Here is a 23,278-nt window from a genome sequence, read left to right as displayed (position 1 = left end):
CAAGCTTGAGCAGAAGATGAATTTAAAGGAAAGAGATTGCATAACTCAGCATCAGTGGGAAACCAAGCTCAGAAAATGACAGCAACCAAAAGATGCTAAGGAGTTGGGAACAGCCAGCCTTGTGCCTCTGGGCTAGAATGGTTAGGATGCCACGGTGCTGCATCACTATTTCCATTCTCCAGACCCCACCACTGCCACCATGACTACATTCTCATGGTCCCTGCGTGATTTTGTCACTCCCTCAGGACCCTGAAATGCAGATGAGCATCCAAATGTAGCGCCTGAGTCATGGGCCTGCATCTTCACTGCTGGGGAATGGGAGAAAGGGATGTCTGCCCACCTTTGCTACTGTGGTGGGAGGCAGGGCACTGTAGCATCAACTCAGATAGGAAGGTTTTCAAATGCTGGAGAGCCCAAAGTGACAGATTTCCACTACCATTTGGGATAACTAAAATTAGAACCATCCTGTATATATCACAGACCAAAATAAATTCCACATGGATTCAGAATGTAAATGTAAAACTGAAGACCATAAAAGTATTTGAAGAAAATACACGTGAATATTTATGTAATCTTGGTTTGGGAAAGTTGCTAAGCATGATATAAAAATCAGAAAGCCATTAAAAATGTCAGTAAAGAGTATTATATGACTCAGAAAGGGAATCATGGTCTGTTAAATTTTCTTTTTTAAAGTACATACCAGAACATAAACAGTGGTTTTCTCTGGATGATGACTAGACCGAGCCTGCCTTTCTTCTCTCCTTCCCTCATTCCCTCCCTCCCTCCCTCCCTCTATTGAAGTTTATTGTTTTTTTCAAGAGCTATTTTTAAATTTTTTAAGTGATTTGGTTGATTCTTCATAAGAGTACAAAGACTTCTGGCTTACCATAGGTAAACTTTACGAAACACTCTACAAAAGTGAAAATAACTCTTGAAAGAGCAGGTAATGAGAGTGTTGTATTTAGACACCCCCATTTCTACAGAAATGTTAAAGTGGCCATTGGAATTCACTCCATCTGGTGGCACTTCAAAAGGAAGAACCGAATAGTTGGATGATGACTGTAAGAACACACCCAAGATCATGATGTTTCTCTTACCTCCTCTGATGTTTTTCGTTTTGGTTTATTTTATTTTGTCTTGTTTTTAAGAGAGCCCATCTGCTTGACTAGAGATGGACTAGTTAGTGTTTCGGGTACTGGCATCTAAGGGGAAGCATCACAGATGTAAAGATTCTGCAGGACATACTCATTGTGGCCGAGATTTCATCACTTTATGCTCATCTATAAATGAGCTGCCCCACCATTCCCTGGCCTAGCAGCCCTTAGACTAAGCCCTGATATTCTTGTTCCCTCATGTCTTGGATTCCTATCCCAATAAAGGATGCTCGACATCTATTTGACATAAGAGACCCGGTGGGTTCTTCCTTTGTAAAGGTGAATTGCCCAAATGGAACGAAAGGCTCCTCTCAGAAACCGTGATACCAGGGGATGAAAAGAGCCTTTCATGTTCAGAACTGGTGCATTACAGAAGCAGGCGAGATCTGGAGAAGCCGAGGAGGAAAGCGAGAACACAGAAAGAGCCGCCCGCAGTGGCTTTTTCTCCTTGTAAAAGAAAAATAATCATCTGGCTTTGAATTTCTTTTTCTTTATAGACTATAAAGAATGTATGAATGAGCAAACATAATCTGACAAGGATTTTCTAGTTGAAATTGTCATGATCTAAGAGTTCTTCATAAAAAAAAAATCAAAGACTTCCTAATAAACCTTCCTTTTCTCTGACCATTTCCTCAGGGGCCTCACTGAGCATTTCTGTTACTTTTATTTCTCAGTCAGCAACAGTGCGACTCTGAACTTCTGTAGGTTTCAGAGTCTCCATCCTTCATGTTCATGTGGGAACCCCACTGCTCTGGACTGGAGTTAAATTGGTATACAACTGGTTTTGGTATTAGATGGCTTAGTTACAGTTTCCCCTAAGCCGTTTTGTAAAACGGAGGTAACCAGCTTGGGCATGTGTGTACGTTTTGAGCTGCTCGTTTCATGAGAACTTTAGGAGTTTCCTCGTGTTTAAATTTCTAGTATTTTGATCTTACATTTACATATTTTGATGTCTTGGAGCTAGATGAGAGAAAAAATAGGTTCCTTTTTTTCTGGTAGAAGCTAAGAAGAGTTATTTTACCCCCGTTTCCTTGACATTAAGGTATGAGGTTGTGTTCACTGTTCGTGACATCTGGCGATGCTGTGGTGGACACTGCGTCCACACCCGGCGCTGAGGAATGGGGAGGTGCAGGAGCTACACTGAGGCGCTGTCCCTTCCCTCGGACACCAGGCCTGGGGGACCAGGAGGGGGGCACACAGGGCAGGGAGGGCTCTGTGTGATGAGAGCTCCTTCCTGCCTAGCAGTCCTCGGCAGCACCTGGGGACAATAAGACATGCCAGTACTTTTCTTGTCTCTTCCAGGGGCGGCCTATTGCCAGTTCATGGACATGCTCTTTCCAGGCTGCATCAGTTTGAAGAAAGTAAAATTTCAAGCCAAGTTGGAGCATGAGTATATTCACAATTTTAAACTTCTGCAAGCATCATTTAAGCGAATGAATGTTGATAAGGTAGGAGACTAACGTGTACCTCCATTAAATGCATTTTCTTTCCTTAAAATTGTTTTTGTGCAGAAATGTAAAAAATAAAAATATATATCAGTGGGATATATCTTGCTATCTCAGCAATACGATGAGGTCTGTACAAAGCATAGGGCATCAACCCTAACTTCCCTTATTTGTATGAGTTTTTTATTTAATGATATTTTTAAACTGGTAGCCATTAGACTAAAAATCCTAACAGGAATTACAAATGTCACAATGTTGTTATTCTGCCTTAGCTTTGCAAATAACAAAGTTTTACGTTTGCCGATGCCGCTGAGATTCTTTGTATATTTTGTTCCTTTAGAGAAACAGCAGGTTACAGTGGAAGCAACATGGGTTTGAATCCCAGCTCCATTAGTTGAGCAAGTTATTTAAATTCTTTGAGTCTTAGTTTACCCATCTATAAAATAGGACTAAAACCCCCTTCCCTGTGGTTATATGAAGTTAAAGTGAGGGAATATGGGTGAAAATGTTCAGCACAGTATATACACTCAGATTCTCAGGAAGTGTCCATAAATTATCCTTTTTTTTCCCTTTTGAATTTTATAATTTTGTCCTGGAATGATACAAATGGAGTTAGACTGGAACCCTACCCTCCCCAAATAAAGGACTATTTCTAAAGTCCACGCAATCGGCACGTTTCCTGCTATTCATATACATATGCAGCTCATATTGTTTCTTTAGGATATATCTCTTAGAGGGGATAGGCTTGGAAAGAAACTAATTTTGAATAAAGGAAAAGAAATAAACCAGCAGGGGAGAAATGGAAAAGATAATAGCAATAGATAGGCTATGGAAATAAAAAATAAAGTCCTTGGGTCACTAAGAAATAGAGGTTAAATAAAGAAAAAGAGAAAAGTTTGGCAAACTGTATATATTTTCAATTTAATGCAATTAATACCTTTCTAAATCAAAATGTTCTTATCAAACTATTAATCTTGGTTTCTCATTTTCTCAGAATTTTTATTTCAAAACATATTCTCTTTAACATCTTAACCTTTGGAATTCTTTTCAGCTTTATTTTTATGTTCTTTGCTGTGGTTAATTTCCAGTTAGCTCCTTCAAAACCAGAGCTGTACAGGTTCTCCTTACTTATTAGCAACATCATTAATGTCTTTTTCATTCATTTTTCAATACATGCTTCTAGCCTGAGAAAAGGAATGCCCTTTTATAGGTTTATTGATGGAACGTGCTATATAACAAATTAGGAGCTCCATCTCTCTAGAAATATACACATACAGAGTAGATGAGCCATTGTTAAGAATATTGGAGATAAAATTCTTGTAGTAGAGGACAATTGGCCTTGGTGGCCTTCACTGGCCTCTCTAGCTTAATGTGCTGTGATTCTACCCAAAGGTCCTTGGAGAGAGACAGTGGTCCCTGTGCATGTTTGTCAGAGCCTGACAGCATGCAGAGGCTTCTGTGCAAAGATTTACTTGCCACCTGAGATTGTGTACTTATTCCTGGAACTTTCATTTTGATAGGGAATGCAAAATTAAGTCATTGGAAGTAAATGCCTACTTTGAATGGCTAGTTTGGTGCCATCACCTAAATCTGTTTACAAATTTTCATGTTTGGCAGAAAGCAAAATATATAGCATGTTAATTAAAGGGCCTTATGCCCAAAGAAGGCACTTTCTTAATATCAGCATAAACAAAACCTCTAAATCAGAAGACATGAAAATATCTAAATACAGTGGTACCTCAGTTTTTTAATGTAATCCGTTCTGGAAGACTGTTCGGGAACCGAGGGATCAACAGCCTACAGCTAGGTCTCAGGATCTTGCCCTCAGCAGAAGCCGTGTGGTGTGTTTGACTTCCGAGGCATGTTCGAAAACCGAAGCATTTACTTCTGGGCTTACAGCGTTCATAAACCAAAATGTTCGTCAACGGAAATGTTCGAAAACCGAGGTACCACTGTAGTACAATAAAAAGTCAAGTAAGTGCACGTGTGGAATGAGTTCTTCCGTTGGGCAGACTTCCCTGAAGTTTAGGAGGAATGAAAGGAGAAAAGATATCAGCATGTGAGTCTCCAGTCTTCATGAAAATTGTGGTCTCCTCCAAAAGTTTGCTTCTCTTTATTTTGTTATGCACTTGACTTAGTTTAAATTTTAGCTGCATAAAAATCCTTTTTGAAAATTTTTATTGCTAATAATTTAGTTTAATGGATTCCAATGGTATATATCTCCCAACGTGGCAAAGTCATGCTGAAAATTTATACAGTTCCCATCCATGTCATTACACAGTGGCGCTGTGTTCTTTGAGCACTGGGTTTCTGTCTGAATCTTACACTCACGCACAGGTGCATACACACAATCTAACTTACTCCCTAACTTTATAAGTCCTATGGCTCACATTCAACTAGTTTTCCAACCCAAAGATGAGGGAGTAAGAATCTGGTAATGGGGCAGTTTGGATAGCTAGGCACCTTCCCATTTTCCTTCAAAAATAGCTGCCCACTGAATTAAAGCTAAGCAGTCACACCACATATTTTCCTGACATAAAATGAAGGTTCCTGTAGGACCTCTGAAGGAATACTGATTAGTTGTTTAGGTTGCCAATAGGAAAGAAAAAGCTGAGATTCATCTTAGAAGTTGAGGTGAATGCTGTGCACCTCCTCCCTCAGAGTCCCTCCAGTGACTCCCCTAATCAGCCTCCAGTTCTTTTCCTCTGCACTCCCACGGCATGCCAGCTGTGCTCTTGTACCCCAAGAATTACTGGGCCCTGCATTAGGTGGTTGTCTTGGTGCTTCTCTCTCTACATTGTTAATAAGCCCTGTGAAAGCTCGTTTTAAACCATAAGATGGATATATATTTGCATTGATTTTATTCTCATATATTCACATTCTCTAGTAGCTGTAATCCTTTTAAGAGTTTATTCCAACACAACTGGACCAAGTGCTACAAAGAAATAAGGAAAACCCATTAGTCTTGAAATAGCACAATATCCCAGGCCTATGTTTTGGGGGGAGATGCTTTGGCAATAAACATACTGTAATGAGGATCAGCCCCTCTTGACAGCTAAGGGTATTCCTTGTTTTGTCAGGTTGTTCAGAAGTATTAAATGTTCGTAGGAAACCAACTACATACAGCATTTTAGTTTATTTTTTTCAATGTGATGAAAAATGATAAGAATTCTAGAATACGGCTGGCTAAGAAGCTAGGGGAGAGACCAGTAGTTGTGAATTGCAGACACGTGGGAAATAGTTATATTTAGGTGCCACTTCAGTTGTATTAAATACAAACAAACCCTAGGCTAGTGACTCACACGGTGATTTTATATTGCAGGTAATTCCAGTGGAGAAGCTAGTGAAAGGACGTTTCCAGGACAACCTGGATTTTATTCAGTGGTTTAAGAAATTCTACGACGCTAACTACGATGGAAAGGAGTATGACCCTGTAGAAGCACGACAAGGGCAAGATGCAATTCCTCCCCCTGACCCTGGTGAACAGATCTTCAACCTGCCAAAAAAGTCTCACCATGCGAACTCCCCCACAGCAGGTATCGTCACTTTCATTTTCGAAAATGGCTCAGGCCCCCCTGTGCTTTATGTGTTTCATTGATTCTTCCAAGCAGTCAGTATCCTAATGCCTCTGGACGGTTTTATTGTTGTCTGACCACATTTCTCTTCCTCCCACTGAACTCTCTGTTGTGAGTCTAACGATCATGATTTAACTATTACAAAGGCAGAGCTGTTCACTTTAAGTCGCCGAAGCTGTATGTTAAATAATACTTCAGAGATAGATTGCGTTTTCCTTGTATTTTTTTCCTGAGAAATTTCAAGTAGTCTGTTTAGATTTTGACTGAAATATTTTTACTGCTTACTTGCTGGCACTGCATACCAGAATATGAACCGATTTGTGCTTTTAAGTATAAATCATCTATAATCCTTCAAAGGAAATTCATGAAATCTACCTCCTATCTCCTATAAGGGGCCATTTTTATGTGATGATATTCAGCAAGACTCATTTACCCAGCTTTGTCCAAAAGTGAAGTCATTGAGGATAAATACCTGGAACTTCAAAGTTTTTAAAACTTTTGTGGATAAAAATCTTTCTAAAATATATTATAAACATCCTTGCTCTAAGAAGCAGACTTTACCAAGCAGAGTGTTCTTTTAAAATTAGGGTCATTATTATAAACATGAGTTCTGGTACTGGACAGTTAAACAACGAAATCCTCGAAACCATTTGTATTCCAAAAAACTGTTCACACTTGTTAAGTCAGTAACCTTAATTTTGTAAATAATACAGATTCCTTATTTATGCTGAACCTCCAGTCAGGATGGATTAGAAATGGTTATGACAGTACTAATATTAGACAATGCATGCACTTGTCTGGAACTCAAGGAAGTGTAGGCTAGAGGTAAACATTTGTGGGTGAAGCTGGAAGTGAGTACCGAGTGAAAAGGGGTGAGTGCCATGAGAAACTCTAAATTAACATTTGGGCAGAAAAGGAAGGGCTTGCGTAGGAGCAGGGAAGATGCCAGAAGATGGAAGGAAATGGGGGAATGACATGTCAGGGAAGCAGAAGGAAGGGAGCAGAATGGTCAGCAGCACCTAAATCTACTGCAGAGTCAAGTAAAATGAAGACTGGGGAAGTCCACTGGATTTCTCAACTTGGGCGTCAGTTAGTGGAATGATGGGACCAGGAGAGGGTTGAAGAATTAGAGGAAGGAAATGGAGATGGCATAAAAAGCCAACTTTGAGGCCATAGGGAGAATGAACTTATATAAAATAAACTAAGCACAGATCTTCGGGAATACATACATTTTAGAGACGAGAAAAAAGAGGAAGCTGAGAAAGAGATGAACATCGGGGGAAACACCAGGCAAGCTCAGCAGCAGAGAGCAAACAGTAGGGAATTTCTAGAAGGAGCGATCACCAACACTGCCTAATATTAATTGTAGAGAGACCAAATAGGATGAGGCCTGAAAATAGGCCAAAGAAATCTGACTCCTAGTAGGTGATTAGTAATCCTTTAGAAAATCTGTCTGTTACAGGAAGTCCGATTGGAAGGAGAACAGTAATGTCCTGGGTCTGGTTTCGTTTGCTTTTAGGACAAGGCACAACGAGCAGGTTTATAAGATGGGAGAAAGGTCCACGGAGATGGAATAATTGAAAATAGGAAAAAGGAGGGGAAATTGGTGGAGTGTGACCCTGAAGTTGGAGGGAGAAAATGAGGTCCAGGGCATCCGTAGAGGTTTAACGAGGAAAGGGAATATTTATTTTTTTTTAAACAAGTACTGGGGAGAGGTTTGGTACAAATTAAGCCACAAGGAGTTTGGGAAACAAAAATTTATGGGGGTTCAAATTGGCCTTCAACTTTTGTCAGAAACTTTCGTCAGTCCAGGAGCTAGGAAAGAGGAGGGGGGGTGTTTTCTCCAGTTAGGGATTCAGCAGGCAGGTGGAGTGGGAGGACCAGGTGAGAAAACAAAGGTGGCTGGTATTTCTCATCAGAAGGTCTTCTGTCGCTGTTAATGATACACAGATTCACCTTGAAACTTAGCTGCCACTTTTTCACGTTTTAAGTAGTGAAATTGGACAGGCCCCAGAATATTTGTCTTCCACAATCATAATGTGTCCTTAAATTGGCACCAGCCCTTCTACTCCTTCAAACAGAGCTGTCATTAGGCTGCCTCCGCTTCGTTTTCTAGGAATTCCCTCGTCTGTCTTTCACAGAAGCCACAGAGAAACTTGTGCCATTTTGATAGAAAGAATATCCATGAACCTGAAAGAGACATATATTTTTTCCAGAGCTTAAAGCTCAGGAAACTCATTAACGTCAACAGATTATAAATCTGGCTTTTAATGTTCCAGAAGGCAGTATTCCTGAGACATGGGTTCCTGATACCTTGGCCATGGTTACTTCATTGGTCTTAATTAGGGAGAAAGGATATTTTCGGAAGCCAGATCAGTCAGACCCTTTTTGATAAAATATGTTGTGACTCTTAGACATTGTGGGGCAGTAAAACTATGGAAAAAATTACAGGAAGGTATACATCACATGTAGAACATTTTTTTAAAAGCCATACTAGAAGGGTCATGTAAGTACAGTAAGGCTCTCATTTTTCTAAAGGTCATATATCCAGCTCTCGGGGATACAGTCAAAAAAATGTAAGCCAAGAGTCAGAATAGGTGTAAAATCTGTTATGAATTCATGCACTTTCCTCTTTACACACAAGAGAGTTCCTAGGATATTTATCCAGAGTCTGTTCGCTCTTAATTTACACATAATTATAACAAACATGGGGATATGGTTTCTCAGCACATAACTTATTGGGGCAAGGAGTACACTGATATCAATAAAGAGTACAAGCATTAGTAAAAAAAGAAAAAAGAAAAAAAGGAGCCAAAAATACTTACCAAACCCTACTCAACAGCCCCAAAGCCTGAGATCTTTATTACAGAAGCTGATAGCTCCGTATATCTCAGTAGCCCTCAGGGTCTGTGTGACACCAGCATACGCTCATCCACACCCTCAGAGTCCCTTCCAAGTCCTAAGATTCTCTTTAATTTTCTATTTATAATCATCTCCCCCATGAACTACTTTAGTCCCTAAACTGGTCTCCCTTCCTCTGGTCTGAAACCATTCAAGGACCTCTTCTTCATACAGAACTCAGATTTTGTCCATCCCAAGTTTAAGACAAATGAAAGTGATTGATGAGGTGAGGGTCAGCTGTGTGGGAAATTCATCTCTGTACCACAGTATCTCACAGTGATGCCGGGTCAGTAGCATTCAGCAGTAATTTCTGTTCCCACCTCTAAGCTTGGTCATTTCTTAATTATCTGCATTAGTGGAAACAAGCAATGGTTGGTATAATCAAACACAGGGGATGAGATAGTCTTTAATTATCATTTTCATTTTGGTTTTAGAATATTTGATTAATTTTGCAGTGGGTTTATCTCTCCCCGAATATATCCTTAGATTAATATTAAAATTAACTTTCATGTCCTGACAATCATACCTTAAGAACAGTAAGTGGAAGCTCCAGAGCGTCTTGTGGCAAAGGGACTGACTGTATTAGAATGGGAAAGTGATCGTGGAATGGATTATCCGCATGCTGATGATTAAGAAAGGACTGCCTGCATTGGCAAGGAAATATTTTTCACGTCATACAGACTACTTATATAGCCATGTACCATAGGTTGTTTGCTTGTGTATAAAATGGTTGCACTCCACATGGTTGGTGCATTCTGTTTTTGTGAGAATGTGCTAGATTTTTCTGCCATTTCAGTACAGACACAAGATGTTCTATGGATTCAGAGAAACCATAGAGCCCATTAGTGTCTGCACGTAGTTGGGTGACTTACCTGGACTGGACAAGCTTTGGCATAAGTAGAGGCTGTCATGTAAGAGTGGATAGCTGCCTGGCAAGTCTTGTTCTAGCTCCATTTGGAGGAATTGCATCTTGAATTGTTTTTGATCTACCAACAAAATGCATGTATAAAAATATACATTTTCATAATGTTAGCTGTCTGTTAAGTGCATATATCATCATGAGTCATGGTGGTCGTAAGTTTATTGCTATGAGCCATATCTGCAACTTAAGATAGCTGTTGGGGGATCAGATTTTATGTGCGAGCACTTACTAAACTTAAAAGGCAGTTTGAAGGTGCAGTTCCTATAGCAACCACAGCTTCGACACGTTGCAAATTCACATATATTAATGTATTTAAATCATACTGCCATATACAAATATAGTATGATGGATTTAGAGTTGCCATGGAAATTGAGTCTAAGCTTTCAATTTTCCTTAGGGACTACAGTGTTCTTGACTTAAAATCAGATTAATAGGAATACTAGAAAATAGTTTCAAAGAGGAAGCAACCTAAGAAGTGTAATAGAATAAAGTACTTGAACAATCATAATTAAAGTCATAAATATAGATTAAAATAAATCCATTTTTCAAAAACCGTACTGAATATTTGAATACTTTCATTCTCAATTATCATTACTTTGAGGTTCCCTGAGGCTGTTCATACAACCTGAACAAGGTGACCAAGTTTATTCATTTCTTTGTTCAGCAGTATTTGGGCATTCGTTGAGCACCTGTAATCAAAGTGAGCATCGCCTGTCACCCTCTATGGAAAGAAGAGTTGCTTTTACTTTCCCAAAAAGGTTTTGTGTTGTTTTTTAGAAGAGGCTGTGAAATATAGCAGTTTATAGTGGTTTTTCTCATTTTGATCTTGATTTTTTTATGGCCCAGAATATCTTTCTTAGTCAACATACATGTTCTTAAAAATATGTATTCTGCTGTTGTTGGTTGCGTAGTATTTTAGAAATATCAATTAGATCACGGTAGTGGATAGTGTTACTCAGATCCTCTGTGTTTTCACTAATCTTTTTGTTGTCTGGTTCTGACAATTGTTGCAAAGAGGGTGTTAGCATTGATTGTGGAATTGTCTGTTTCTCCCTTAATGCTCTCAATTTGCTTCCTGTATTTAAGGCTCTGTTTTTAGGTGCGTACATATTTATGATTATTAAGTCATTCTGTTGAATTGACCTTCGCATTTTATGGTGTCTGTCTTTATCTTTGGTAATGCTCTTTGCCTTGAAGTTTAGTTTACTGGTTTAATAGAACCACCCCAGCTTTCTTATGCTTACTGTCCTCATTAATATTTAAAGTATGTCTCTTGTAAACAGCATACAGTTGAGTCTGATGTTTTTATTCATTCTGATCATCTTTGGACATTGGAGTATCCAGTCCATTACAATTTAATGTAATTACTGATTTGGTTGGATTTAGATCTGCCATATTATCATTTGTTTTCTGTTTGTCCTTTATGTTTTTCTATGTTTCTCCTTTCCTGTTGTCTTCTGGATTTTAAAAATATTCTTAGGATTCCATCTTAATTTATCTTGTTTTTTTAACTATACCCCTGCATTAATTTTTTAATGGTTCTTCATTTCTGAACATCTCACTTCCTTGCTGATTTCATTTCTCTTCAGACTGAATAATTTTCTTTAGCAATTCTTATAGAGCAGGTCCAGTGGCAACAGACTTTTTTAGTTTTCTTCTTTCTGTAAATATCTTTAGTTCACCTTCATTCTTGAAGAATATTTCAACAAAGAATTCAGGCTGGTGGTCTTTTCTTTCTTTCTTTCTATAAGCATTTTAAAGCTGTTGTTCAATATCTGTGGCCTCCAGAGATAAGTGTGCGCTCATTCTAATCATTCTTCCTCTTTATATAACATGTTGTTTTTCTCTAAAGTCAAGCTTCTCTCTTTATCTTTGGTTTTCAGTAGTGTGGCTATGATGTGCGGAATCGTGGTTTTCTTTGAATTTATCTGGTTTTGGAGTTTATTAAACATCTTAAATCTGTAAGTTTATGTCTCTTACCATATTTGGGAGGTCTTCAGCCATTATTTTTTCAAATATTTTTTTCAGCTCCACACTATCTTATCCTTTTATCTGTATGTTAGAGCTTTTGAAATTATCCCACATGTCCCTGAGGTGCTTGTCCAGGATTCTCTTTTTTATTTTATTATTTTATTTTTTACTATATCTTTATTGATTTCAGAGAGAGGAAAGGAGAGGGAGAGAGAGAGATAGAAACATCAGTGATGAGAGAGTCATTGATCGGCTGCCTCTTACATGCCCCTCACTGGGGATCGAGCCCACAACCCGGGCATGTGCCCTGATTGGGAATTGAACCCCGATTGCCTGGATCCTAGGTCGACACTCAGCCACTGAGCCATGCCCGGCTGGGCTTTATTTTATTTTTCAATGACAGTTTACATTCAGTATTATTTTGTATAAGTTTCAAGTGTACAGCATAGGGGTTAGACAGCGGTATACTTTACAAAGTTTTCCCCCTGATATTTTTCAGTACTCACCTGGCACCATACATAGTTATTACAATATTATTGACTATATTTCCTTGTTGTACTTTACATACAACATAAAGTACTCATACAACTCACCACCAAAAAAACCCACATTTAATTAAAAAGTGGGCGGAGTACCTGAATAGACACTTCTCCAAAGACAGCATACAGATGGCATATAGACATATGAAAAGATGATCAGCATCACTAATCATCAGAGAAATGCAAATTAAAGCCACAATGAGATATCACCTCATACCTGTTAAAATGGTTGTATCATCAAAAACTCAACAAACAAGTGCTGGCGAGGATGTGGAGGAAAGGGAACCCTTGTACACTGTTGGTGGGAGTGCAGATTGGTGCAGTCACTATGGAAAACAGTATGGAGGTTCCTCAAAAAATTTAAAATGGAGCTGCCTTATGACCCAGCAATTCCACTTTTGGGTATATAGCTGAAAAAGTCCAAAACACTAACTCGAAAAAATATTTGCACCCTTATGTTCATTGCAGCATTATTTACAATAGCCAAGATATGAAAGCAACCCACGTGTCCATCTATAGATGAGTGGATAAAACTGTAGTACATATATACAAGAGAATATTACTCAGCCATAAAAAAAAAAAAAAAAAGAATTCTTACCATTTGCCACAGCATGGATAGACTTAGAGGTTTTTATGCTAAGTGAAATATCAGAGAGAGAAAGACAAATACCATATGATTTTACTTATATGTAAAATCTGAAAAAACAAAATAGAAACAGACTCATAGATACAGAGAACAAACTGATGGTTACCAGAAGGGAGGAGGGTTGGAGGACTGCATAAAAAAGGTGAAGGAATTAAGTACAAATTGGTAGTTCTCTCTCTTCTTTAGATTAGGTGGTTTCTATTACATCTTCAAGTTTACCTCTTCCTTCATCTCCATTTTACTATTGAACTTTTTTAAAAATTCGAACTATTGTATTTTTTTCAGTTGTAAATTTTCCTTTTCCCTCTGTTGAGATTGCCTATTTAAAGCTGCTTTAAAGTTCCTGTGTGCTGATTCCACCATTCTGACCATCTCACAGTTGTCATCTGTTGACTATCTTTTCCTTTGAGAATATGTGACATTTTCCTGGCTATTTATATGTTGAGTAATTTTGGATTGCATCCTAGACATTGTGATGTCATGTGGAGATTCTGGGTTTTGTTATATTGCAACAAAGAGTGTTGATGTTTTTGATTTAACAGGCTACTTAACTCAATTAGAGTCTAAGTAAAAAGTATGCAAGAAGTTAAATTCCACTCAAGTCTGTGCCTTTATGCAGGACTTCCTTTTCCTTACAATCAAGATACAGGCAAGCTTTCATTTGCTTTTTGAGAATGCCCACCCCTTAAACACAAACATTGTTCTCACCCCCAAAGCCATCATTTTCTCCAAGAAATGTTTATCCCCATGTCTTCTCTTTAGACTAGTACAGTCCATGATGGCATTTGACTTCCCAGAGCCCTGTAGGGTAGGCACAGGCACCTTCTTGTCCCTTCATGGTCTTCCTATCAAGATGAGTCATGCCTATTTATTCTTACAGTTTCCCAATATGTACCTGCTTGATGCTCCTATCTCAGTCCCCAGCCACCTAAACACATCCTGTACTACCCACATCAGTTCTTACTTCTTCAAGAACCAAATGTTAATTTTAAGAGATGAAGTAGTATCAACTCAAAACAAGGAAGTGCGTTTTTCTTAGCAATCCCATAATTAGCAAGACATCTTTTCAAATAGAGGTTAGCACTTCTCCTTAATATGTGAACAGTGTTTCTATCTTTCACTCAATCCCTGCCCTGTTGTCAGCATTGCACCCCCTTGGCTTGTTCATATTAAAAAACCATCCCATTGCTAAGCTGCATACAAGTTGATGGCTGCTCTCTTAACTACATTTAGACCTGGAGAAAATGGAAAGAAACACTTACAATGACCTAATTAAATTCTTAGGGGACATCCCCTACTCCCTGGAAGGAGAGGGGTATTGGTGGTTTTGTTCCTCCAGTTACACATCTACCATGTGAAAGATAGATTAGATACATTGCTAGGTGTTGGGATACTTTTCTCCTTAAAGAATAATTGAAACTGCGTTTCTCCACCTATAACAGTGATAAAACCTCAGCACAAAATGTGAGCAGTGCTCTGCCCTGCCAGGAAACTAAATACCTATGAGTTTGGAATATTGGGTACAGAGAAGAGCAAAGAGTCATGAATATAGGAGCTTCAGATAGGAATCTTCTGGCACTGTCTGTGGAAGAGCCCTGCATTTTTCATTTCCCACTTCATTTGCTTTCCCAGACAGCATCCTTGACAGATGATTGACTCATTCAACCTAAGATTTGAAGCTTGACTGTGTGATTTGGTCTTGGTTTATGTTTTTATCTCCTCCCCACACTATACTAAAGCACAGTAAATTTTCACAAACCAAATTCAAATTGTATAGTGTATGGAGGACACAAAAGGCTTTGCAGCGTTGGAAGGGCTTAAAGCAGAATACATGCTGTTCTCTGTGAATGATATTTATTTTTAAAAATAGCAATAAGTTTTAAAAGTTCAAAAACATTCGCATTCATCCTTGCAACTGGCACTTGGGTGAGAGTTACTATATTTTATTAACACTTATAAATGCGGGAACAATAAAGCCACTTGTACCAGGCTTCTTAACAGCTCTGAAGCAGAAATGTGTATAAAGCCCAGAATACTGAGCCCAGAGATTAGTAGTCTCTGATTTCTTAATCCTTCAGTTCACATAATTCTCAAATTAGATGGTCTGGGTGATTTCAAAGTGAAGAGTAAGTTCCTCAGACAACCTGGCATGTATTGAAGCATTCATACTCTGTCCCTGCACATGGGACTTTGCAGAAGAGACTGATGGCCCTCATTGTTGTCCCACCTGCACCTGGGAAGCAAGCCCTTCATTCCCTTTTTATCCAGCATTAGGTCCTTTTATAACCAGCACTGGGTCTTTCATACAGCTGCTCCCTTTATATGTTGAAATATTAATTGGCTCTGCAACTAAACCTCAGGTATTACTCTGATGGGTCATCCCCTCTCTCCATAGGTATAATAACTTGATGTCTGGCCCCTCGGCCTCACAATGAAACTTGTCAGGCCTCAAAAGGCAGTACTTAGCATTTATCGTTTCCATGAACAGAATATCAGATCACCAGTGAACCTATTTTTCTTTATTATTGGTGCCTTTCTTTGTCACTTATGGTATATTGGGTGGGAATAGAAAACAGTTTTGACTTGAATTTTCTAGACTCCCTTTGTATTGGGTGAATTAAACTATCACCCAATTCTGTCTTGTTCAATCATTGCTTCCCAATTGCCTGACATATTGCCTGAGTATTTTGTTGAATTGATTTAAATTGAATCACTGCAGTGTCCATTTGGATCAGGAAGATGCAGTACTTAAGCCAACACATGAATACTTTTGAATTTCTCTCCAAGCATCTCCACCACCTGAGAAGCCCCTTGCACTGTAGCTTAGAAAATAGCATGATGTACTACACAGTGGTTCAGAAAATATTTCTTAAACAACAGTTCCTATTTATTCTATTCCTTGCTCTTTTTGTGAAAACTTTACTTGAATTCTCATTCATTTGGTCTTTCAACAAATGGTTGTTAAAGCACAGTAAGAGTTTTGGAGAAATAGTAATTCAAGGAGGTTGCAGCCTAGTGAGGAAACCTGACCATAAACAAACAATAACAGTAAAGTGAGGTAAGTGCTATCAGGCTGTGTAGGAAGACCACCTGAGCAGGTCTTGTGTTTTTGTTTTGGAAAAAATGAGGTTTGACCAAGACTGGGTATGGAAAAGACCGCTGCAAGCAGAAGGAACAGAATGTTGAAGTTGAGAGAGAATGTGCTGTATTCGGTGAAGTGCATTTTGTTCTGTATGAATGTTGAGATGTGAGGTTACAGAGGTGAGCAGGGCCCTTGTATAATGGATTAAGAGGTTATATTCATATTCTGTTGCTACAAAAACAGTTACTACAAATTTAACAACTTAAAACAACACACACGTGTTGTCTACAGCTTCTAAAGTCCCGACACAGCTTAGTTATGTTCTCTGCTTTAGGATCTCACCAAGCTGCAATCCAGGCATCTGCTGGGGCTGTGATCTAATCAGAGGCTCAATGGGGGAAAGCTCCTTTAATTCATTGGCAGTTTTCTTAAGGCTGAAGGATTGGGGCTTCTGTTTATTACTGGCAGCTGGTCTCAGTTCTGCACACCACCTACAGTTCCTTGCCATGTGGGTTTTTCCAAGATGGGTACTTGCTACATGGCAGCTTACTTCTTCAAGGACAGCAGGAGAGTCTCTCCAGTGTATGCCGGCAAAACAGTCATATGTATAGTACCGTAACCATAGGTGTGATGTCCCATCACCTTTGCCATATTCTGTTGGTTAAAAGCAAGTCTATAGGAGAGGGGACCACAAAAAGATGGGAGCAACAGGAAGTAGAGATCATTATGGGGGGATGACCATAGGATTTGTCACAGAGGTTTACACTTTATAATGGGGACTGTGAGGAGTCTTTGGAAGGTTTTAAGCCCACATTTGCTCTGTGGTATAGAGAACATTTAGCTAATCCAGAAGACTAGCTAAGAAGCTATTGCAGCAAACCATGTAGGAGAGGAGGGTGGCCTAAATAGAGGTGTGGTCATGTGGTATAGAGACATTAAAGAGTTAACTGTCAACAAAACTGATGATGACTAGATGTGAGAGTAAAGGAGAGGGGGAGCCAAGGAGAAATGATACGCAAGTTTACGGCTTGGTGGTTGGTTGGTGGAAGCAGAAAACTCTGGAGCAGGAGCCAACTGGAGTAGAGGAGAGTATATGATTTCAGTGGGATTTTGCTCGAGTTCTCACTTGCCTGAGCTCCAAACTGCTCTGTGGCCTGAGACCACATCTTTCTTTGCAAGGGAGTCTGGGTAAGATAGTGTTAATGGGGGACAACAGACTCACAACCATCAGAAAAACAACCTAAAGCACTGGTCTTGACAGTGGTAAGTCAGTAGGGACTCTGAACATTGTAAATAATTAAGGACTTGTTTCCCCCAAAAATGGCCATCTTAGTTTGTAAGCTTTTTGCCTAAATGGCTGCTGTATGCCAGGAGTACAGTGATGCCTGTGATGTTATTGTAATGCATACGCCTGAGTGTCTGTATTCTCAGTGGGCTGGCTCAGTTTGTTGGGCTCTTTCTACCACCAGCTTTCCTCAGTGCTGCAGTAAACAGGCAAGGGAGGTGCTCCCCGAAATTATTATAAGGATTCTGCGGTGTATTGGGGGTGAGGGATCCTCACCATTCCTAGAAAGAAATTGTTCTGAGAACAATTTAAAAACAAGAATTTTGAACTAAGGTGGTGGTCGGTTGACACCTAATGTACTTTAAACCACACTTAATTTTCTACCAAGACAGAGGTGTGAAAAGTCAGAAGTTTACTGAAAGAAATATACACCATATTCAAATAACTGTTTAAAAGTTAGAATTTTTAATACTTGAGCCATTTCAAGATGAGGAGTTCTTTCCTGCATTTTCCCTGCTATGAAAAATACTCTGAAACCAGAGTGACTCAAGCAGAGCCTGGAAAATACTGGAGAATCACATGATGGCTAAAAATAAGCCCATCATCTCCGGCAGGGACAGGAACCAGGGCAGAAGTAACTCGGTCCGTGATGCTCACATTGGCTGGACATGCTCAGTGGAGTCAGGCCCTCTTCCCATCACAGGGGCCGGCTTTGTGACCTCCGGTCAGGAAGGGGCGCCCTCCGCACCGCTAGCTCCTGGTGCAGCGGCAGCCACCCCCTCACTAGGCCCGACTTCCAGTGTAGCTGGCTGGCTGGCTGGCTAGGGCAGAGCTAGTTATCAGACTGTGCAGTGACCCTTGAGCAGTGGATTGGGAGGGCTACCGGCTGACTCACAGTTCTTGTCACTGCCAACTTTTCCTTCAGTCCTCTCCTTGGAATCATTAGCTATTGCTATTGATCGTAGAAGATCTTTGTCACTCTTGACGTTACAAAATGTAGGTTGTGTAAAATGGCTGGACATTTGGTGCCTGTGCAGTAGAGTGTGTATTAGGGTTTTCTAAACTGTGCTTTACCAAAACCAAAACTATCTTGAGCACTCAATACCCATACCCAGGGGAATGACTGCAATGCCTCCTGACTGGCCGATCTATGTCTGTCCTCACCTGGCCCTATAGTCTGTTCCCCACATAACAAGCAGAGTGAGCCTTTTAAAGCTGAAGTCAGATCATGTCATCCCTCTGCTCAAGACCCTGCAGCAGCTTCCCTCTTCCCTCAGAACGAGAGCCTACCTCCTAACGGTATCCTGTGCAGTATCCTGAGAGCATCCTATGTGACCTCTTCTTCCAGCACCTCTCAGACCTCTGTCCTGCAGTGCCCAGTGCATGCTCTGGCATCGGCCTGGCTTCTGACCAGGCGAGGCAGGGCATTAGCACTGGGGATCGGCCTCTCCTATCTCTGCGACACTTTGCTTCTGGCTGCCCAGGAGGCCAACTTCTCACCTCCCTCATGTCTTTGCTCAAACCTAACTTTCTCAATGAGGCCTTGAAGAAGTGAGGGTTACTCCTGCACCTGGCATATCCCTATGGGGATCCTGTAAGTTGTAACTATGGAGTTGTTGTCACAAGAGATGTTGGCTTCTATGAGGAATGAGCCTTTGAGCCAGGGTGACCCCACACATGCCTGGTGTGGATCTTGCCTCCTTGGTCTGGTCTGGGCCCCCACCTAGAGGATGTGGTGCTCCTGACCCGTCCCTCTGAGTGGGCTTGGGCTGAGTGTGGCCCATGGAAGTCCTGTGGTCTCAGTGAAGAGCTGAGACTAGAGACGACCCATGATGGAAGCTCAGGCCTTCCCTGAAGTTCCTATTTAAAACTGCCACCTCCTCCTGCACTCAGCACTCCTTACCCCTGCCCTCCTCCTCTCTCTTCCACAGCATTTACCTTCTAGTTTACTAGGTTACTTACTAATTTATCACATTATTGCTTGTTATTTAACCCCCCTTCCCCCGCATTAGAGTGGAAATTCCATGGGACAGGCATCTTCTGTGTTTCATTCGCTGTTTTATCCAAGTGCCTGTAGCTTGCCAGGTACGCGGTAGGGGTTCAGTAGATATTTGCTGCATGGATGAATGAATCGGGGTAGTTTAAGAAGAAGCTCAGAGACTTGAGCTACAGCTCCGATTTTCAAGATAGAATGTGGAATAAGGGAACCTTATGCTGTAGAGCCCACTGATAGGTTACTAGTTAGTGAATTTTTGTAGATTTTCAGTTTCATTTCCTTATTCCAGCAGTTTAGTTTTTATTTTGCTATTGTCTGGAATGGGAAATCTGTGTACTTTTTCATCATTAGTTGAGTCAGTTCTCACTCGCTAAGTAATAGTAATGTAAGCTGACATTTATTGGGTGCTTCCTACGTGCCAAGCTCTTATGTAACAGCTTTCCATCTATTAACTCACATACTCTTCCCAGCTCTGGGAAGTGGGCACTGCTCTTCCTTTTAAACATAAATCCAGGTGGCAGCAAAAGTCACACCACCCAACAAGTAGCAGAGCCAGGATTCCTGTAAAGGCCACTAGCTGCAGGGCCCCTTCTCTTAACCGCTGCCTCCTGAGGGGGCAAGATGAAGGATGCCCAGCTCCTTACCAGGCGTTCATTCCCACAGGGTAATATGGTTCATGCTTGGCTGTATGAAGTGCCCCAAGCTGCTCACAAGAGAGTCCTGCCCACTTTTATGAGCTGATGCTGAAGTAGCAGAAAGGAAGATCCAAACTTTGCCACTGGTCACATAGTGGGACAGAAGCCCTTAGGGCTATGAACTCATTTTCGAATAAAGAACCAGCCTCTTAATGACTCATGAATCAGGGCATCATGGAATCCTGTTAAAGTTCCATTTGAACTGGCCACCAAGGTGCTTTTCTTTCTGCCTTCAAAGCAGATTACAGAATGTGCAAAGGGAAGGAATGGAGCCACTTCTGATGGGAAAGATTAGATCTTGAATTTACAGTGACCAGAACTGTGTGGGACCTGTCAGATCGCAGTGTGACAGTTCTGGTGTCAGTCACTTAGGAGACTCTCTTTCTATGGGAATTCCCTCTTATCTGTGCAGCCCCATCCTCTCTCCCCCAGCACTGGCTTTATATACTTAGTTATTTAACAAAGCTTGTTCTCTCAGTTAAAAAAATAAAGCCTAGCCCTGGCAGGGTAGCTCAGTTGGTTAGAGCATCATCCCAATACGCCAACGTCACAGGTTCGATCTCTTATTGGGGCACATACAAGAAGCAACCAATGAATGCATGAATAGCTGGAATAACAAATCGATGTTTCTCTCTCTCTCTCTCTCTCTCTCTCTCTCTCTCTATATATATATATATATATATATATATATCCTCCTGCCTCTTAAAAATTAAATCTATTTGCCAAGGTAAAGAGGAAGTAATGTCAGATCTATCCACAAACAATCAGAGTAAATTCGATGTATTTCCTGCCATGCTTCAGTTGTTGTGGGGTTTGGTTTTGGTTTTATTGGGATATAATTGACACCATATTTCAGGTGTACTACTCAAGGATTTGGTATTTGTATATATTGCAGACTGATCATCACAAGAAGTCTAGTTAACACCCATCACCACACATAGTTACAATTGTTTTCTTGTGATGAGAACTTTTAAGATCTACTCTCCTAGCAACTTTCAAATATACAAAATAGTATTATTAACTCTAGTCACAATACTGTACAATACACCCCAGGACTTGTTTATTTCATAACCAGAAGTCTTTGCCTTGGACCACCTTCCCCCATTTCACCCACACCCCACCTCTCAGGGGTTCTGAACTGAGTGAGGGGTGAGGGAATATCCGCTCGGAGCAGGGGCTGATTAGAACATGTGCCCGAGCACACACACTCAGGAAGCAAGCCCTGCTCTAATGTCTCTGTGCTTCTTGTCAACAGCATTAATGCCATATTTTTTTGCTCTTCTGTTTGATTTTGGCAGACAGAATACGGCAGATTCTGTGAAAAGAATTCCTAAATTCCATCAGAGCACTGGCCATGAAGGATAAGCCAAGTACAGTGCCTTTATTTGCCTCATCATTCTGAATTCATTGGGCCTCATATGTCCAAAATGTAGCATTTTCCATAGACATTACACAAGCTACTAATTACTGACATTAGACACAGCGATGCTCTGGCTTCACTAAGGCAGTGAATCATTCCACTCTGTTTTTTATTCCAGTTAAAATATCTTAGAATCATTTATACCCCAAATCTTAAAGGCATTAATTAAGACACAGCACTCAAAGACCAGCATTATATTATAAATCATGTTCATATCCAGTGGGTAAAGTCAGAGAATTACAAGGACTTGTACAGAATTTATGTCCGTTTTCCTGCTTCTCAAACTCCTTATTTTGAAAGAGAAAATTTGGGGGAGAGAGAAAAGCTTCAGGGAAAAATGATTCTTATAAAATAAGGCTACCACTAATTATGTTTTCAGGACATCATCAAATGCAGCTTGAAAAAAAATTGAAATGTTTGATAACTGCAAGAAAAAAGAAATCTATACCTGTATTATAGCCAAAGTAGCTACACTGTCTTTGAAAGGCATTATGTAAATATTTTTCCCATAAGCGTCCTTGAGCCAAGAGGCATGGCCAGGCACAGAGTGAGATCACCAATGGACTCGGGGGCATTCTAGGAAGCAAGAAGGCAGCTTTTGAGGACCCCAGTATCTAACACCAGGATTGGATGCTATTAAGGACATTATTGAGTCACTTGACAAAATCAGAATACAAATGGTAGCTTACATAAAAGTATTGTATCAATGTTAAATATACTGACATTGATAACTACAATTTTCTGATAATATCCTTATAGTGACCCAAGTACGTGGGAAAAGAATATTTGGCACCCCTCCAAAAGCTGGGTACACTTCAGAGAATGGGTGTTTGAAAGAAGACAGTAAGATTTCTAAAGCCAATAAACAAAAACATAGTTCTTAACCGTCCGATGAGGGTAAATATTGCAAGATACTTTCTACTATTATGTTCTAAAAACCAAACCATGAAATCATTAAACATAATGAAGAAATGATTTCATCTTTATTTTTATAAGTTTAGTATTTAGTATTTCTTAATGCAGGTTGATCATGTGATAGCCGTGAGGGATAAATTACTTCCATATCAAATTACAGTTTGTGATGATGTGAGGAGCTCACTTTACATTCTTTTGAAAATGAGCTTTTTAGTTTAACCCTTAATTGCGTGTTTTATAAAACTCTAAACTTCTGAAGATACTAAGATTTACCCCATGTCTTTTCTGTTAATTTCTTTGCATTTATTCATTAGAAGGCATAAATGTGCAGTTAACTAGTGCTAATCTCTCATGTCCTCAGATGTTTACTCCCCCCCCCCCCCCCCATTATCCGGTTCTTTCCAAACAGCTTCATCAGAATTTCAAAACCTTTCTCATTTTAAATTTCAAATACTAATTACTTATGAATATATTATTAAATTTTCCAGATTTGTTTTCCATTCCTTTCTTCAGCCTGCTCTGCACCCCCACTTAGGGACTGTCCAGGGTGGAGCAGAAGATAATCTGATTCCTCCACCAGCCCTGTCCCGCCCACAGCAGGGGCTGCCAAGTCTTTTGCTCATTGCCTTCACCTTCCCCATCTCAGGGTGACCCACAGCTGCCTCATGTGTGCTCTGAGCCCCAACTTTCACAGCCTGCATGAAACACAGGTGCCATTTGAAGCTGAGATTG

The 23,278-nt window shown here is 40.1% G+C and overlaps 1 protein-coding gene across 3 annotated transcripts in view; it reads left to right on the top strand.

The window, feature by feature from the left end:
* The window catches only part of MAPRE2 (microtubule associated protein RP/EB family member 2), a 129,194-nt gene that overhangs the window by 91,766 nt on the left and 14,150 nt on the right, over nucleotides 1-23,278 (top strand). For all 3 annotated transcript variants that reach the window (XM_081149612.1, XM_081149611.1, XM_081149610.1), the window contains 2 exons: nucleotides 2,457-2,602; nucleotides 5,922-6,135. In XM_081149612.1, coding sequence (XP_081005738.1) covers nucleotides 2,457-2,602; nucleotides 5,922-6,135 — 360 coding nt within the window. The remainder of the gene's footprint in view (nucleotides 1-2,456; nucleotides 2,603-5,921; nucleotides 6,136-23,278) is intronic.

The sequence above is a fragment of the Miniopterus schreibersii genome (assembly GCF_964146895.1).
Source record: "Miniopterus schreibersii genome assembly, chromosome: 10".
NCBI classification, from domain to species: domain Eukaryota; kingdom Metazoa; phylum Chordata; class Mammalia; order Chiroptera; family Miniopteridae; genus Miniopterus; species Miniopterus schreibersii.
Note: the sequence above shows the minus strand (reverse complement) of the source record. Positions and strands in the feature narration are given on the sequence as shown.